Below are 19,721 nucleotides of genomic sequence, written 5' to 3' on the forward strand. Positions count from 1 at the left end.
TTAAAAGTTAACTTTTTGAAAAAATTAATTACTCTTATCATTACTGTATGATTTTCTTAATCCTAACCCTAAACATAACCCATTTTCTTTCTGAGAGAGGACATCCCCCCCCATCAGTGTTTCTGCCAGAAAGAAATGTTTGGGTATGGCACTGTGGGATTGAATGCAACCAGAAAGAAAATGGGTTACGTTTAGGGTTAGGGTTAAGAAAATCATACATTAATGATAAAGAGTAAATAGTTTTGTCAAAAAGTCAACTCTAAAAAAAAAAAAAATATCTGCCAGAAAATCTGGGTATGACACCATACCCATTTTACCCTCTAGCAGAAACCCTGCCTATACCCTTGTTGTCTGTGGTTGCATTCAATTCCATAGAGCCATACCCAAAAATTTCTTTCTGGCAGAAACACTGTGGTGATAGCAGTGTTCTCACTGGTTGAAAATTAAAGGAGGGCGGCCTCTCGGCACCACACTCTTAAAAAACCCAACCAATAAACGAAAAGCAAAAAAAAAAAAAAAAAAAGTGGGGGGTGGGGAAGTAGTTTGGTTACCATATTGTTGTGTGTTGGTAGACTTTGTGAAAAGACATACTCCTTATTTTGCCTACAAAAAAGTGCAAAAAGGTTTATAAATACAAAATACAAGCAGACTCGTCTTTTAATTGAACCGAAGTTGATATCGGTCTGACATTCACGGACAGTTCCGGTTTTGCTGGACTGATCAAAGTTTTAATATTATTTTTAATAAAGATTTCAAGATATACGAAAAACAATAAAGATGTTTGAAAAATGATCTCCTAATGTCAGATACCTTTTTGTTATTTCTATCTTCATCGAATAAATCGATCGCTGTGATAAAATATTATCGCCAGCTTTCGTTTTTGTAAAGGCGGTGTATACATTATTTGGCACTCAAGATAAATGCTTTTAATGATAAACACTACCACTTCCATTGTTTTTATAAGCGTTCATATCCCCCCCAAAATGAAAAGTTTACAATATTTTATAAAGAACTGCTGAATAAACAGAATGACAGAAAGTAAAAATCATCAGTTACAACCAATTATATCTGCAGCTGAGGACAAAATATCAGATGATAGTTAGTGGAAACAAAAGACAGAATGACTGTTCTGATCACATTGAAAATTTGGCACCAAATAAGTGAGGGTTTTCTTTCAATCGGAGATTGCTGAATCTGTAAAAAATAAAATGTTTTCATTGCTCACATAAAATATAACTTTTATTGTGTCTATCAAACATACAAATGGATACAGATATTGGACAAAATGAGGCTGTTAAAAATACTGTTAAATTACGTTACGGTAAATGTCGTAAATGTTTCGTCAGTTGCTTTTCGTACACAACGCGGCTTGTTTCCTTTGATGTCCAATGTGCAGACTGATCGTTTTTTGTGTGGAAAAAAGTGTGCATTTTGAAATAGCGGAGATAGGTGCTGGAAAATAAAGGGGCGCTCAAAAATAAAGGAGGGCGGGGAATGTGAAAGGAGGGCGGCAAAATGGAATAGCGGGGCGGGGCGCCCTGCTTAAATGGAGCAGCGAGAACACTGGGTAGTGCTCCATGTTCGTTGTTTGATTATGGTGCATCAGAATCAGATGACTTGTCCATACAAAATCTCTTTTTCTATGCAAGTATTTGTTGCGGATGAGTCATCAGAAAAGCTGATGTCATGTTGTGTGCAGTGTTCTTTCCGTGTTCTTTGAGTCATGGGAGTCCTTTTGCAGATAGTTCCTGGTTCTGCTGCCTCAGGGTGTACTTCACTAGTTTCAAGAATACCTGGTTTATCAACTAGTGCAACAGACAAACCAGAATAGTTAAGCAAACTGAAGCTAGTATCCTCAATGAAGAAACTATGTTTAGCAGCTTATTGGTTTGGGATACACCGGGTTCAAGTGAAGCTCATTCAAAGGATATAGGGTTTACATTTCCAATGAAGGTGTGTACTGAATATCAAATCCAGAAGTAGTGAACACTATACTATGTTCGCCTGTTGAGTATGCAGGATTCTCTCCAGGTTATATTGAGTGAACAGTAACCCCTACAGCTTCTGCTGTGCATTGGGTGTACTCTCCGGGTTCTGTTGTGTGTCCAGTGATCTCTCCAGGTTCTGTTGTGTGTCCAGTGATCTATCCAAGTTCTGTTGTATGTTCGGTGATCTCTCCAGGTTCTGTTTTTTGTCCAGTGATCTCTCCAGGTTCTATTGTGTGTTCGTTGATCTCTCCAGGTTCTGTTGCGTGTTCAGTGATTTTTTCCAGGTTATATTGTGTATTGGGTGTACTCTCTGGGTTCTGTTGTGTGTTCAGTGCACACTCCTGATTTTGTTGTGTATTTGGTGATATCTCCGGGTTCTGTTATGTGTCCAGTGGTCTCCAGGTTATATTGTGTGTTCAGTGATCTCTCCAGGTAGCGTTGTGTGTCCGGTGATCTCTCCAAGTTCTATTGTGTGTTACAGTGATATCTCCAGGTTCTGTTGTGTGTCCAGTGGTCTCTCAAGATTCTATTGCGTATTCAGTGATCTTTCCAGGTTCTGTTGTGTGTCCAGTGATCTTTCCAGGTTCTATTGTCTGTCCAGTGATCTCTTCAGGTTATATTGTGTGTTCAATGATCTATCCAGGTTATGTTTGTTCAGTGATCTATCCAGGTTATATGTTTGTTCAGTGATCTCTCCAGGTTCTGTTGTGTGTTCAGTTCAGTGATTTTTCCAGGTTCTATTGTGTGTTCAGTGATCTCTCCAGGTCCTATCATATTCAGTGATCTCTTCAGGTTCTACGGTGTTCAGAGATCTTTCCAGGTTATGTATGATGTGTATTCAGTGATATCTCCAGACTATGTTATGTGCAGTGTTCTCTCCATGTTTTATTGAGTGTTAAGTGATCAATCCTCCAGTTTCTGTTGTGTGTGCTAAATTATTTTCTGGGTCTGTTGTGAGTGATATGTCATGTTCAAATTCTCTTGTATGTGCTATGTCATGATCATAGTATGTTGTATGTGTGTTCTGTCATGTTCTTCTTCAGGTTCTGTTCTCTATTATGTTCAGGTTCTGTTGTGAGTGCTATGTCATGTTCAGGTTCTGTCACCAGTGACTGGATAAGGGCTGTGGTATGTGCTGTCCTGTCTGTGGAGAAGTGCATATAAAAGATACCTTGCTGCATTAGGAAAAATGTAGCGGGTTTCCTCTGATGACTACGAGTCATAATTACCAAATGTTTGACATCCAATAGCCGATGATTAATTAATCAATATGCTCTAGTGGTGTCGTTAAACAGAACAAACAAATAAACTGTCGCAAGTGCTATGTCACGTTCATTTTCTATGGTGATTATTTTCTCATGTTCAGCTTTTTGCTATGTTATGTTCAGGTCTTGTTGTCATTGATGTGCCAAGTTCTGTTGTGTATGCTGTATATCATGTTCAGGTCCTGTTGTGTGAGCTATGTCATGTTCATATCCTCTTGTGTGAGCTATGTCATGTTCAGGTCCTGTTGTGTGAGCTATGGTCATGTTCAGGTCCTGTTGTGTGTGCTATGTCATGTTCAGCTTTTGTTGTGTGTGCTATGTTGTGCTAATGTTTTGGTGTGTGTGTGTGTGTTGTGTCATGTTCACGTTCAACATTCTGTTGCAAACATTCGTTAACTGTAAAGATAATCAAAATTCATTAATCAAAATTCATAGATCTTGCTCTCGTTTATGTTAGCCTCATTCATTTTATTCGCCTTTTAACCGTACGTCTGATTACACTGTCTTCTATTACTGGACTTTGCCCTGGATAACTTACAATTGCATTTGTATGTGCAATATTGTTAATCCGTAATGCCTACATGTCGGGCAATCCTATAGATCTTCAAATACAGCTGAAAGACGGAACTTGATCACCTAACATACAATTAAATACATCCAAGAATCAGTGTAATTATGCTTGCAATTTGGTCGTATATGCCACATACAACAGTATTATGAATTAAAATTGTATCTACAGATACAAATTACATGTTGGAAACTTTGCTTCGGTTAAAAAACCCTTCAAAATAGATATTTGTTTTTCAAGAAAATTCACCAAAACATGTTTATTATTATAATTATGGTGCACATAAAATAGCAAACCATACAAACATTAATGTTACTGCAATTCCTATTTATATATACAGATACGATTCTTGTCTGTTGCCAAATGGTTCGTTGTATGCAGTATCAAAAAAAAAGTCCATATTAGACCGGGTTCTCACAACTACAAAAGTCATATTATTTTTAGGATTCAAGCACATAAACATATTGATATAATGTATGCTCTATTGTACTTCGCATTTGTAATTTCTCTCACAAACCGATAACAAAGAATACATATGGGTCGTATTTGGCACATATGACCTATGTCGGACATAATTATATAATGAACTATATTTAAAAAGGGTGTTGGCCTTATCATGGTGACCAGGCAGTCATGAAAATCATTTTTTCTGTTGTAATTTTTTAAACGTATACATGTATTTAACCAAATGAGTTTTTCAACTTGGCTTCGTGGAAAGATATCAAATGTATTTCTTTTCCAAATGAAATTGCAGCATGTCAGAGTCTGACGAAACATCAACTTTTTTATAACAAACAAAATGCCCCACCCCCAGTTCATGTGTTTATAAATTGTATTATTTTATCCACAATTGATTGTAGTTATTTTCCAATTTTAATACTTTTTCTAATTTTACTAGTGAGCAGAATGCAAGACAAACTTTTACATCAATCCAAACCCCTGTAATAGTGTAAGCTGAATACCCATCCAAATAAGACTTTTTTTAATTCTTTTTTTTAAAATTATTTGTTTGTACATATGGCTCAATTTGACCCATGGGTGTAATGTTTATAGTCTGTCCCATCCCTACAAAAATGTTTTTAGTAATTAATTTGAGTTTGATTTAATGTAAGAAGAAAAGTAAAAGTATTTTGGAAATAAAATTTTAAAAATAAAAATTTTTGTGTGCAATTTATAAAACAATCGGCTCAAAAATAAATAACTTGTAGTAACTTCCACATTATGAATATGGTGTTCTCTGTGGGAATGGCTATAGATGGGTTTCACTACATCATGAATAGTTCTACGGGTATAATATAATAGTACATGATTAATAAAGGACAATAGTAATATTTTTTTTTTTGACAGGCTCAAACTGACTGACATAGGTAATTTGACAGGCATCACTAAAAAAATAAATATTTCCAGGCCAGATAGCTTGTGAAAAATTGAGACCTCCAAGATGTATTTTAGAACATCATAGAATTACAATATAACAGAATCACAAGATAAATATCAACTGAGATAATTATACACACATTTCTCTCTTGAAAAATGACTTGCAATATTTTCATGGTTTTAGCAAGTGAATTTCTAGTTGACCCGCTAGGTTTAAAAAAATGGACTGATGTTCACTATTTTGAGCACAAAAGTTTGTTATGTTTAACAATACCACCAGAACATTGATTTATTTATCAGCCATTGAATGTCAAATATTTGGTAATTCTGACTCTCAGAGGAAACCCACTACATTTTTCCATCAGGTCAGGTCATAGGGCTTTACGTGCACGTTCAGAACAAGCTGTTGTAGTGCACGCCTGTCCATCTGTAGCCAGGGATCTTTTATATGCACCATCCCACAAATGAGAGAACGCATACCACAGCCTTTAATATAGCATTTGTGTTAGAGCCCTGTGGTAACATGAAAATCGTATCAAATGACTTCAGATTTATATTGTTTTGGTGTTAATTCAAACTTTACTAAAACAGAATTCACTTTGTATTCATGGTAAGAATATATCAAAATATGAACTAAACTTCTTTGATTTATCTTGCCCATTCCAAAAATATTTTCTTAAGATATCTAAAAAAAAAGAGAGAGATTAATTTGATAATAGATTCACTTTGAAAACTTGAACATGAGTGTATTTGAAATATAATCTGAATTCCTTGACAGAAAACTTTGGATCATGTGACATGTTTAAAGTAGGGCTCACGTACACTACTAACCAAGACTAAATCCATGGTTTAATTTTTAGGACAGAAAATAATCAGCTGATCTAATCATGGCGACTATAGAGAAGCTGATTAAGGCGTTTGAGGGACTGAAGGTGTTCCAGCCTGGAGGGGTCGTCACAGAAGAAGCTACAAAGTAAGGATTATGTCTTTTATTGTTTATACGGTATCCATGGTAATCATATCATTTAATGGGATCATGTTAGTATGGAACATTTTATTTTCAGAATTTTTATTAGTGACAGTTTGAAAATTGATTAGCAATTGCTATTTAAAGTTTTAGAGTCGTGTAGCAAACTCTAAAACTTGCATAGCAAATTGTTACACAATACTGAATGGGATTCCTGATCACAGAGGCGGATTGGGTGGGTGCAGGACCCGAGCCCCCTAAATTTTGTGACAGTTATAATTTTATTATATATTTTTATTGTTTTACGATCCGCCTCCCCACAAATAGATTTTCTGAATCCACCACTGGATCAGATGGCATAGCTATATAGTTATATATCTGCAGGATGATTATGATTCAGTGTGTTTTGTGTTTTCTAATATGGGGGTCCCTAGGACTTCCCTCTTTTTCTTTTCTGGGAATCCCAACTTGAAATATAAGGGTTCCAAAACTACTTAATAGAGTTGTAGAAATCTTTAGACTTAATAACATAATACTGTTCAGTCTTTGGCACCATTTAGTAAAATTACATGATGCCGATGTAATGCTAAGACTGATCCCCCTCTAATCTGCAGATCTTTAGTGTTTGGAACATTCCAGTTGTTTGAATTTTGTTCATTTCCCGAAACGGCCGAACTCGTTGATGAAAACAATTTTTGTTTCAAATATTTGGTCTTTGATAATGGATTGAGTGATTAGAAAGTTTCCGATCTTTTATGCACACCGTGAGATGCAGAATGTCTATTATTGAGAGTCCAAATGATGTTTTATTGCATCATATGTATACACATTTTGTACATCAGGTGATGAATGAATTTCATTTTAATTGAGATTAATAATAATAATAATTTAAAAAAAACAGTTTTAATTTTTGCATACATCGCCAAGCATGGTATTTTATGCAGAGATTTTTATTTTAGCAACTGAACTGCAAATTATTTGAATTTAGAATGAATGCCATGAATTGTTTCCCTTAATAATGGTTTGATTTTTTTTTCGATATTAATGTTTTTACTTCTATGTTCTTCAGAAAGAAAGAAACACCTCCCAGCAAGAAGGACAAAATGGTGAACTGTAACATCATAGCAGACTCCATCTGTGCACCAAACATGAGGTTAGTCTTCTACTGTGTTGTAGAAAGTAGTCCAGTTATCATTGTGGCGAAGGGGCGAGGCATAACCCAGTGATAAACACTCGCTTGGTCAGTGTGGGATCAATCCCCGTCGGTGGGCCTATTGGGCTATTTCTCATTCCAGCCAGTGCACCACAACTGATATATCAAAGGCTGTGGTATGTGATATTCTGTCTGTGGGATGGGACATATAAAAGATCCCATGCTACTAATGGAAAAATGTGGCGGGTTTTCTCTCTAAGACTATACGTTAAAATTACCAAATGTTTAACATTCAATAGCAAATGATTAATAAATCAATATGCTCTAGTGGTGTCGTTAAACAAAACAAACTTCTTCCAATTATTATTACAATGTGTCATTCTTTAGAACAGTTTGGTTTATTCTAACTTAATACTATTTTAGTCTTGGGTTTGGATGTGATTTAAAAAAGACCAAATTTAATGGACATGATTTGGGTGGATGGATTACAAAACAATATTGTACAGACCTTTATACATTCGTACTTTGATACCTTCAGTTTTACTTATTTCTTAATAACATATTTTGTGTTTGTAGATCTATTCCGGACTTTCCGAAGTTTCTGGGAATTGCCATGGAGGCCTTTCTTACTTTATGTGATGACAGTGAGACTGATGTTAGACTGGTCGCGGATGAGTGCCTCAATAGAACAATAAAAGTAAGAAACATAAAATAAACTAATCCTGTCCTGGACACCTGCACCCATGACAGGCGTGCGCTATAGCAGCTTGCTCTGAATGTGCACGTTAAGCCCTATGACCTGACCTGACCTAACTGGCTAAATTTTTCATTAATCCAAGAAAATATATGTTAGGTCTCCAAATTAATGCTGTTTTATTACCTTCACCCCCATCCGAAATAGCTCAGGTATTTCAGATATTTTATTAATTTATTCAAGTTTGCTATTGTTTAAATATCGTTTGGTTTGTGTCGAGTATATCATTGTAGATGCATTTTGTTTGTGTTCTTTGTTAATATTACTAGTTTTCAAATTTGAATCTTTAGGTCTTTATCTGAATACAAAGGATTCCAAAATATGTCATTAGCAAGAAATACTTAACTTTATGAATCAATTGTTTAGTATTTCAGTCAGGGTTCGCACAGGGTGCCGAAAGTCTCGAATGTTCTTGCATTTGATTTTTTCGTTCGAGTACCCTCGAATGTTCTTGCATTTGATTTTTTCGTTTGAGTACCCTCGAATGTTCTTGAATTTGACTGGATGTTCTTGAATGTTCTTGAATCTGATTTTCACGAATTTTCATGCACGTAACTAACAATTTGTATGATGGGATAATATTTATTGGCATTTTGTCAAACAATCATTACTAATGTTTGTATGAAAAAAATTGGCGAATTGTGTCAAACAAACTAGCGGAGATCTGGGAATTGATGAATTAGTGGTAGTTTGATTCAGTAGATAGCGCCACCTGATATAGGCTAATGCTACAACATTTTCTATTGGTTCGTTCAAGAGTGAATGAGCAATTAGGGCTGTGTTTGCTTTTATTTTTTACGTGACGCCATTTGGATTTTTAATTCGCACATGTTGGAAGTTTTTTGCAACATTTTCGATCATTCCTCGCCAACATGGAAGTTGCAAGTTTCGGTATGAGTGGCTTGTTGATCGCAAATATAAAGATTGGATAGTGGAATGTTCTTGAAAAAGTTCTATTTAGTTCTTGAATGTTCTTGAATTTGATTTCACACTTTCTGTACGAACCCTGATTTCAGTAAACATGTTGCATCTTTGGAACTATCAGTGATTTATTCTTGATGTCGATCAGGCCATCTCAGCCCATTTACAGATTACTGGTCTTAATATTTGTCTAAATTAAAAAGTTTCATAAAGGGGCGTTCTCATTATGTGATTGATCGTACCGACTCGTCTCATGTGATGGAATCGTACAGTGAGAACACCTAAATCGGACAGACTTTTAGTCTTATACGATAAGTCATGTTGGAATCATACTGATTAGAACATGTTCTATTTCTCACACCAAGTAGTAAGCTCTCAGCCAATCAAATCACATTACAGTTCAACCGTTCAGTTTTGTCACCTCTGGGTTTTTTGGTTTGCTTATAGACATGTCAAAATGTTCTAATTTCATGGGTCCATAAAACCTATTATTTTCTAGATGTGGTCAATAATTGTTTTCTTACATAATACTATCAGTAAATTGTTTACATTTATGTTTTCTTTATTTCAGAGAAAATTTGTACGCACTTACATTTCCAGATTAAAATTTGTTTGTTTAAACTGAAGAGCTTTCTTTGACATCATGGAATCTTATGACATAATGTCTTCCCACACATACAGTTCGAGTCGCTATGACAAATCGCATGTGACAAGTTGGTGCGACAATTCACATAATGAAAACGCCGCTTTACCATCTACATGTAGTTTAATAATCAGGGTACTTGAATAATGTAATGACAGCATGAAGTCTACAGTAATCAACTATGCAGAATCTACTATATATCGATCTCTTCAGTCAGTTAATGTTTTACTTGTAGATCTTATTGGAAACAAACCTAGGCCGTTTGCAGGTAGAGTTGTACAAGGAAATCAAGAAGAATGGAGTGTCACGCTCTCTACGTGCCTCTCTATGGCGCTTTGCTGATATGTGTCACCTCATCAGACCACAGAAATGCAGGTCAGTGTTTCGTCTTCACAGCTATCACAGCATTTGGTTAAATGCACAGGTTATGTTAAAAGTAATTTCAACAGAGATGACATCCCCCCAACCCACCAATTAAAGTTAAAATAAAATTATTACATATATTATACATTTTTAGAACATTTATTTAGATTTTTTAACATTCATAAAGATAAATATCTTGGGATGCAGCTGTCAGTGACAGTTGTTTTATTTGGCTTTAACATTTTAGTTACATAGTACACTTTTCCAAACCAATATTGTAAATCTGTTGCCTTGTCTGGTTCTAAGATTTATTACCTTGAATTAATTTAACATTTTCAGATTCCATATTATAAATCTATTTGCTTTCTTAGCTTTTATTTAGTTTCACTCAAATTAAAATTTTCAGACTCTATTGTAAATTTTTCTGGTTGATTGACTGTAAGATTTTAATGACTTTATTTAAATTAATTTTCAGACCCTATATTGTAAATCTGTTGCCTTGCTTGGTACGAATCTGCCGCCGTGATGAAGAAGCGATCCAAGACACCTTAGCGACTGCGATGCAGAAAATCTGTCCCTCACTGATGGTGTTCGCTAATGACATTGAAGTTAAGGCACTTCTCAAAGCTTTCATGCCGAACCTGCACTCGAATTCAGCTATGTGTCGACGTACAGCTGCCAGCAGCCTCGTTCTCGTCTGTCAACATTCCCGCAGTCCTCTTTCCTTTATATCTTACCTTGTCAGCAGTCTACTAGGTATGTACAAAGGCAGGGTATATCAAATATTTAGATGCACATAAGCCTTGCATGACATGTCCTGGACAGACAGCCCAGATAACTGAGGTGTGTGCCCAGGAGAGTGCGCTTGAACCTTAATTTGATATAAGCACGGAAATATATTGAAATGAAATGCATGGCTGCACAAAGTGGCCTGCAACCGAATGAAACAATTGTTTGTGCAGTCGTTGCAGCCCTGCCCTGCATTTTGAATAATTCTATAGAGTTAGTAATTCCTGCTGGGTATCCTGTTTAACAAACTCTCCTTGTCTTGTAGAGGTAGTGATTCCTGCTGCGTATCCTGTTTATCAAACTCTCCTTGTCTTGTAGAGGTAGTGATTCCTGCTGGGTGTCCTGTTTAACAAACTCTTCTTGTCTTGTAGAGGTAATGATTCCTGCTGCATATCCTGTTTAACAAACTCTCCTTGTCTCCTAGAGGTAATGATTCCTGCTGTGTGTCCTGTTTAACAAAGTCTCCTTGTCTTGTAGAGGTAGTGATTCCTGCTGGGTGTCCTGTTTAACAAACTCTCCTTGTCTTGTAGAGGTAGTGATTCCTGTGGACATACCTCACGACACGTATGCCCTGCTGGGCGTGATTCTCTGTCTGCGTCATGTGATCCCGCAGCTCAGCAGTACGGCTAACACAGATCAGGGGCTGAAGGGCAGCTTCGGACAGATGCAGAGAGATTCACATGAAGGAGTCAGCAGTGACCACATTCAAAAGGTTCAGTATACATCTTTGTTGTGAGGGTGTTTTTTTGTGTGTTTTTTTAGGGGTGTCTTTTTCTTCATATGCAGCTTCAGCAGGGCTCACCCTGTACATTGCCAGATTAGCGAATTGCAAATTTTTATACAAAGTGGTTACAACATTTAGTCTTTGGCTAATAAAATATTCTTTAAATTAACCACATTTTAATAATTAAAATAAAACCTGCTACACATTTGAAAATTGGCTAAACCAAATATATTTCTAGGGTGAGCCCTGAGTGTGGCTGTATCGTCAATGCCACTTTTAAAAATGCAAAGTTCATTCTTTAAACAGGGATATGTTGTTTTCAATATTCTTTCCTTTTACTTCATATGCAGCTTGTCTATATCATCAGTGCCACTATTAAAACGCCAATGTTCATTCATTAAACAGTTGTTCCAGCTTCTGTTGTACTTCACGAGACACCCAGACCACAATGTTGCCACAGCATCGCTGGAATCTCTACAGCAGCTTCTACGTGCACCACCTCCACAGCTTATGGAAGTTCTGATGACCAAAGCAAGCATTAAAAAATCACTTATTTTTCAAGTGGATCTCGAAGAAATTACAGGGATGAGTTCTGAAAGTAAGTTTTTAATAATGTCTTTGTAGGTATATTGAATATCAGTATTGTTCGGAATATCCTACCATAAGAAGAAGAAGAATTTGCTTAACTGAGTTTCGATAACTCAGGACTGTAGTCATGCAAATATACGAGGAACATATTCCCTTTACACTGGAGGTGAATTTTTAACACCTGTTGACCTACAAGTAGGTCAGTCTTCACCTTTGTCTTATGTTGGTGTGTTTTTTCAAATAGTTTTGTTTCTGTTAAATTGCAGTTAAGTGTATTGGTATTTGGTGTGTGAATTAGGAGTTCATTGAGGGGGTTACTTTCTATGTGTATGTGTATGTGTTCCACCAATGTTTAATAAGGCAATAAATATTTTGATTAGTATATTTGTAGTGACGTAAGTTTTTTCATAAATTGGGGAAAAGATAAGACCAAAATCAACTTCAGAATGATATAAATAATATTAGATGTAAATGTCTTTTTCCTGGTATTATAGTGGTCCAAGTATGAATGCATCTTTGTAATGTTAGATTAACATTATTTCGTGTTACACCTAACTAAATTACTTGATATATTGATTTGATATTTCAATTTACATTTATTATGGTTTAGGTATGTACTGGAGATTTTTTTCCATGAGTTATATTAAGATTACTGCATGACTGGATTTTGTCAAAATCTAAAATGGAAAATGATCCCCACCACTGGTTTTCAATGATCTTTGAGAAATAATAGCATACACTTCAAATCATTAAGATTTTAAAGGTGTATATTTCTTCATATCATGTGGCCTCAATAACTGAATGAATATCTTGTCTTGTCTCTTTCTTCCTATCAAATGGGTGTGATGAGAGTTTTGTTATGTTGCAGATTCTCTTGCCATGCCTGCCGTTTCTGATGATGCTGAACTAGAGGACGATGCTGACAGCTCGGATCTCGTCAGTCAGTCTACCAATACCTCCGCCGAGACCACAGAGCTACTACCTTCAGAGCTACCTACACAGACCGCTCCGGCCACAGAACCAAACATTTCACTCGACGCAGCACCAGAAGATAAAAATGAAACAGCTGTGGCCTCTTCACTGGTTGTTACGTCAGAAAATAATTATTCTAATGTAGAAATTGGTGAATTCATTGAAGAAAAGTCAGAGAGGTCTGCTTTGTCCCATAGCAGCAGTGTGGAAACATTGTTAAGTATTAGGAGCATAAGCCCGAAACAAAAACCGTCACTGAAAAGAGAACTGGATCAGGATTTGAATGGAAATCCCAGCGTCTTTGATCCATCTGAGATGCAGGACAGTCCTCTTCCAAGTCCTCTTCCCCCTGGACTCTGTGAGCAGAGAGGAAGTGATGTAGGCTCTATTTTAGGGGATGAAATGCCCCTTGTTTACTGTGTGCGACTGTTGTGTCGGAGGTTTTTGCTGCAGGGTGAGCATGGCGCATTGATACCGGACAAGATAACCCGGGTGAGCCTCAAGTCTCTGGCCCTCGGCTGTATAGCATCAAGCTTCACTCTCTGTCCACAGATCTTCTTCTATAAGTTATTCCCGGAAGAGAATGTAGGTAAGAACACGATAATGTATAGAAATTAGTTTTAAATTGTCAGATGAAAATTTAAGCCAAATTGTTGGGAATGGCTTATAAATTAAATTTTTTCTCTCTCTCTACATAAAAATATAAAAGAATTTAAAGTTAAAATTTGGACCAGATATACAGCATTTATTTCATTTGGTTTTAATTTGATATCCATGCTTATAAGTTATATTCAGTTACGGTTTAAGCATATTGTCTTGGATGCCCACCAGCTATCTAGGCAATCTGTCCAGGACATTGGATAATTATTAGTTGGTGAGAGAGAAGATGCACCACTCCATTTAGTTGTTACAACTTGCTGTGTGGGATCTGGTAATGAGGTGTAGATCTAGAACCTATCACTCTCAAGTTTGATGGCTTTTAAACCACTGCCAGTATCACAGCTTTATTTCTGGCTTGAGGTATAGTACTGAATATGGGAGTGTAAGAAACAGCCCATTGTAGATCAATATTGTTCGCAACATATGTTGGAGATGACTTTTGTAACTTTTGACTGGTTTGCTCCATATTGATGATCCACCAAATAAAGTAAGGACAACCGAAATTGATTGTTCTGTTAATCTAAGTTGATCTAAAATTGATTAATGTGTGATGCATAAGTTAACTGCCGTGCAAGTGCAGTATGTAAGTTTTACTTGAAAAAAACATTTAAATTTATTTTAAATCTGGTTTTTGAGTATATGTAAAGAAACAGAATAGTACATTTGTGCCATTTATCTTACAACCCATTTAAAAACATATCCAACTCGCTTTCACTCATTAAATTCTTTTAACTAATAAATAATCTCTGAATGCCGCTTGTAGTATTCTCTATGTCTTCTCTCTCTTGTGTTAGGTGGAGTTCAAGACATACGCGATGTGTTGCTGTATGCCAGTCATCCTGATCCACAGCTGAAAGGCAACACGGCGGCCATTATTGGATCTCTTGTACATAAAGTGCTGATTGAAGGAAGGGCCGACTTCAACAAATGGCTGAAGCTGCATTCACCATCTGACATAGGTAAGCAAACCTTGCAGTGAGAAAAATAGAGGGGAGGGATTAATTGCAGGGAGCCATTTAAGATATTTCCATATGGAGCATTGATATTTAATCCTTCTGCAGTGTTTTTAAAAAACTTCATTCGCATGCTAAGGGGAGTTAAAAATTACTCTTTTTGGACTGGTCTCCAGAGAGTCAGAGTGATAACTTCCCTTAACCAAATAGCTTCCGGCTGGGTTAAAGTTCGAGATGCACTGAACTTTTGATAGAGAAGGCAGCACCACAAGTCCTGTGATTTGTGATAAATGTGAGTGTGTTGGTTGTAAAAATAAATAGCTTCATCTGGACAAAACATTTATGCAATTTTATTTCATTTAGTACCACTGTGTCAAGTAGCCTTGTGCTTGAAACATGTTTGGGATACCTGTAAAAAAAAAAAAATCAATTTTTATGCAGAACTAGGTTAGTTATAGATGCTACCCGTTATCTCTGAAATGAGCAGCTTCACCACCAATTTTTTCTGATTAGCTTTCAGGATTAGGGGTGGTAGTATTTATATCCGTGGTGTTTATGTCAATTGATACGCTGCAGGTAGGAGTTTTAGCCACACATGTTACTATTGTCGTCTTTGGGATTTGATTTGATTAGGTTTAATCCAGTCTTCTCTGTTAACCACAAGAAGACTGAATGCTGGTTTTATGAATGTATTTCAGGAAAGATGACACTGGAACATTTGATAGAGATCCTCATCAACATCCTGGAGGACGATTCGTCCCTGGCCACTCGACAGGCTCTGTCGGCTCTCCAGCTGTGTCTTTCCGACCTCATTCAGAGCTGTCACGGCAAACTGGCTCTTGACATCCTTCTCGACCTCCTCGAAATAAAGTCTAATCCTTACTGGCTAGTTAAGGTAAACCATTCAGAGCTGTCACGGCAAATTGGCTCTTGACATCCTCGACCTCCTCGAAATAAAGTCTAATCCTTACTGGCTAGTTAAGGTAAACCATTCAGAGCTGTCACGGCAAACTGGCTCTTGACATCCTCGACCTCCTCGAAATAAAGTCTAATCCTTACTGGCTAGTTAAGGTAAACCATTCAGAGCTGTCACGGCAAACTGGCTCTTGACATCCTCGACCTCCTCGAAATAAAGTCTAATCCTTACTGGCTAGTTAAGGTAAACCATTCAGAGCTGTCACGGCAAACTGGCTCTTGACATCCTCGACCTCCTCGAAATAAAGTCTAATCCTTACTGGCTAGTTAAGGTAAACCATTCAGAGCTGTCACGGCAAACTGGCTCTTGACATCCTCAACCTCCTCGAAATAAAGTCTAATCCTTACTGGCTAGTTAAGGTAAACCATTCAGAGCTGTCACGGCAAACTGGCTCTTGACATCCTCAACCTCCTCGAAATAAAGTCTAATCCTTACTGGCAAGTTAAGGTAAACCATTGAGAGCTGTCACGGCAAACTGGCTCTTGACATCCTCCTCGACCTCCTCGAAATAAAGTCTAATCCTTACTGGCTAGTTAAGGTAAACCATTGAGAGCTGTCACGGCAAACTGGCTCTTGACATCCTCGACCTCCTCAAAATAAAGTCTAATCCTTACTGGCTAGTTAAGGTAAACCATTGAGAGCTGTCACGGCAAACTGGCTCTTGACATCCTCGACCTCCTCGAAATAAAGTCTAATCCTTACTGGCTAGTTAAGGTAAACCATTCAGAGCTGTCACGGCAAACTGGCTCTTGACATCCTCGACCTCCTCGAAATAAAGTCTAATCCTTACTGACTAGTTAAGGTAAACCATTCAGAGCTGTCACGGCAAACTGGCTCTTGACATCCTCGACCTCTTCGAAATAAAGTCTAATCCTTACTGGCTAGTTAAGGTAAACCATTGAGAGCTGTCACGGCAAACTGGCTCTTGACATCCTCCTCGACCTCGAAATAAAGTCTAATCTTTACTGGCTAGTTAAGGTAAACCATTCAGAGCTGTCACGGCAAACTGGCTCTTGACATCCTCGACCTCCTCGAAATAAAGTCTAATCCTTACTGGCTAGTTAAGGTAAACCATTCAGAGCTGTCACGGCAAACTGGCTCTTGACATCCTCGACCTCCTCGAAATAAAGTCTAATCCTTACTGGCTAGTTAAGGTAAACCATTCAGAGCTGTCACGGCAAACTGGCTCTTGACATCCTCGACCTCCTCGAAATAAAGTCTAATCCTTACTGGCTAGTTAAGGTAAACCATTCAGAGCTGTCACGGCAAACTGGCTCTTGACATCCTCGACCTCCTCGAAATAAAGTCTAATCCTTACTGGCTAGTTAAGGTAAACCATTCAGAGCTGTCACGGCAAACTGGCTCTTGACATCCTCGACCTCCTCGAAATAAAGTCTAATCCTTACTGGCTAGTTAAGGTAAACCATTCAGAGCTGTCACGGCAAACTGGCTCTTGACATCCTCGACCTCCTCGAAATAAAGTCTAATCCTTACTGGCTAGTTAAGGTAAACCATTCAGAGCTGTCACGGCAAACTGGCTCTTGACATCCTCGACCTCCTCGAAATAAAGTCTAATCCTTATTGGCTAGTTAAGGTAAACCATTCAGAGCTGTCACGGCAAACTGGCTCTTGACATCCTCGACCTCCTCGAAATAAAGTCTAATCCTTACTGGCTAGTTAAGGTAAACCTTCATATTCCCTCCACCCCTCCAGACAAGGTGCCACAAATACCATATAATAGCTACTCGGAGAACAGTATGCCAGACATCATTTTTTTTCCCCTTCATTATGAAATGTCCAGCTTGTTAAAGTTTTCTGTTTCAGTTTTGATAAACCTGTATAGTTTTTCTCATATCGTCTGGTCCAGTGCTTTGTTACATTTCTCCTGTTCATCATACCACAGAAAACAGCAGTATTGAATATATCAATTGACGTTCTAGTTTTATGCACCAAGTAGTTTGTTTAATAAATGTGCAGATGCTTAATGCTGATAGACAGTAAAGCCGTGTAAATAAGTATGCATGTTAATAGTTGGTAAAACTCAAACTCCTTTAAAAGCGGTTGGATTATGGACAGAACTGTTATGTTGCCCCTTTGAGTCAAAGAGCTTATTTGTGTGGGGGTTTTTGTTGTTGTTTTGGGGGTTTTTTGGGTTAATTTCTTAAGTAACAGACAATTGTAAAAACTATAAATTACCTGTTTGGTTTAGGTTGAACTTATGGACCTGCTTGGTGGGATCAATTTTAAGGTTGTGAATTACCTCGAGTCCACATGTTCCAACTTCAGCCGGGGTCATCATTTCCTTGGGGTGAGTTTTCAGTTTCAAATTATGCTTTATTATGTTTGTATGGATCTTTGTATAGTTATTTTAATACTCATAATACATATTTCATAATATTTTAACATGTAGCATTTCTTATGGTATATTTTTAATTCTGATTAAAATATCACTGTGTAAATTGTTTTATGCAAAAATATAGACAGTTTTTGGTTTTTTATTGTCAAAATAACTTTAGTTGTAGTTTAATCGACATGACTACAAAGAAAGAAAAATTTATCACATGTTTTACCCAACAAAAATAATACTGCTTGTAAGTTAGAACAAAATACATTATTGACCATCAGACAAAACGTCAGGGCATTCCTATTCCACATGCGTTTACTTTGTATAGTGAAACCTTTTAATTTCAAATAACTGACAGTCTACTTTGTGACATGAGTTTATTTTGTACATTGAAAACATTCAAATTCAAAGCACTAACAGTCTACTTTGTGACATGAGTTTATTTTGTACATTGAAAACATTCAAATTCAAAGCACTAACAGTCTACTTTGTGACATGAGTTTATTTTGTACATTGAAAACATTCAAATTGAAAGCGCTAGCAGTCTACTTTGTAACATGAATTTACTTTGTACATTGAAAACATTCAACTTCAAAGCACTGTTATTCCACTTTGTAATATGTTTACAGATCTCTCACTGAGTTGTGTGTTTTATTTTCATCAACAGAAGCTGTCTTTACAAGACCACTACCTGAAGGAGGTGATTCTACCTCTGTTAGGAGACGAAGACGGCCGGGTACGACACGCTGTGGCTAGGACATTGCTACGGTAAATGTCTTTTATTTGAATGTCGTAAACTTATAGTCATTGATTTAACACAGACTTACAAACATTGCTGAGGTCATTATTGTATATCTATATGTTATAATCCTATAATCATTGATTTAACACAGACTTACAAACATTGCTGAGGTCATTATTGTATATCTATATGTTATAATCCTATAATCATTGATTTAACACAGACTTACAAACATTGCTGAGGTCATTATTGTATATCTATATGTTATAATCCTATAATCATTGATTTAACACAGACTTACAAACATTGCTGAGGTCATTGTATATCTATATGTATATCTATATGTTGATTTAATCCATATGTTATAATCCTATAATCATTAATTATACGTTTACCACAGACTTGTGCATTCTTAGAAACAGCAACACAATTCCTAACTTTAGGTATGGAGAAAATTTGGCTAAATTATCTGTAAAACTTTAAGAAATTGCCAAAATCCAGTTATTTTCTAACAAAATACCATTTATTGCATGAATGCTTTCACCAAATTAAAATAAAATTCACTGGTTGTTTTTAAAATTCATAATTGGCGAATTTGGTGACTTTTAGAGCTAGACCTGCTAAAGTGAAAAGATGTTGATTTAATGGAAACAGTCAGAGGCATTGCTGAAGTAACAAGTTTCATTTGGTGTCATAAGATCATAATATATTGAGGAATTTCTCAAATTCATTAGACATAAAAATATCTTTTAATCCAGAATATATAAAACAAAAATATTATATTCTGATGGAAAGAAATAGTAAATAGTAAAACCCTCAATCAACAGTGTCAGAAGTTTACTGTGTTACTGGCAGCCAATTCGACACCATTGACAGTGTTCACCATGAGTAAAATCAAGGCGAGCTGAAAATCACTCTCCTGAAATGGTGTAAGGCGAGCAATCACATGAAGTTTAAAATAAAATGTATTAAAA

The 19,721-nt window shown here is 36.6% G+C and overlaps 1 protein-coding gene across 2 annotated transcripts in view; it reads left to right on the forward strand.

Moving 5' to 3' along the window:
• LOC121382843 (huntingtin-like) overlaps positions 1-19,721 on the forward strand; it is a 78,649-nt gene that overhangs the window by 1,876 nt on the left and 57,052 nt on the right. For both annotated transcript variants that reach the window (XM_041512471.1, XM_041512472.1), the window contains exons 2-13: positions 6,059-6,171; positions 7,235-7,318; positions 7,895-8,015; positions 9,872-10,011; positions 10,475-10,755; positions 11,319-11,500; positions 11,918-12,110; positions 12,969-13,661; positions 14,527-14,691; positions 15,384-15,580; positions 17,871-17,969; positions 18,673-18,773. In XM_041512471.1, the coding sequence (XP_041368405.1) occupies positions 6,086-6,171; positions 7,235-7,318; positions 7,895-8,015; positions 9,872-10,011; positions 10,475-10,755; positions 11,319-11,500; positions 11,918-12,110; positions 12,969-13,661; positions 14,527-14,691; positions 15,384-15,580; positions 17,871-17,969; positions 18,673-18,773 (2,342 nt within the window). In that variant the 5' untranslated portion in view covers positions 6,059-6,085. The remainder of the gene's footprint in view (positions 1-6,058; positions 6,172-7,234; positions 7,319-7,894; positions 8,016-9,871; positions 10,012-10,474; positions 10,756-11,318; positions 11,501-11,917; positions 12,111-12,968; positions 13,662-14,526; positions 14,692-15,383; positions 15,581-17,870; positions 17,970-18,672; positions 18,774-19,721) is intronic.

Source organism: Gigantopelta aegis, chromosome 10, assembly GCF_016097555.1.
Source record: "Gigantopelta aegis isolate Gae_Host chromosome 10, Gae_host_genome, whole genome shotgun sequence".
Lineage (NCBI taxonomy): Eukaryota > Metazoa > Mollusca > Gastropoda > Neomphalida > Peltospiridae > Gigantopelta > Gigantopelta aegis.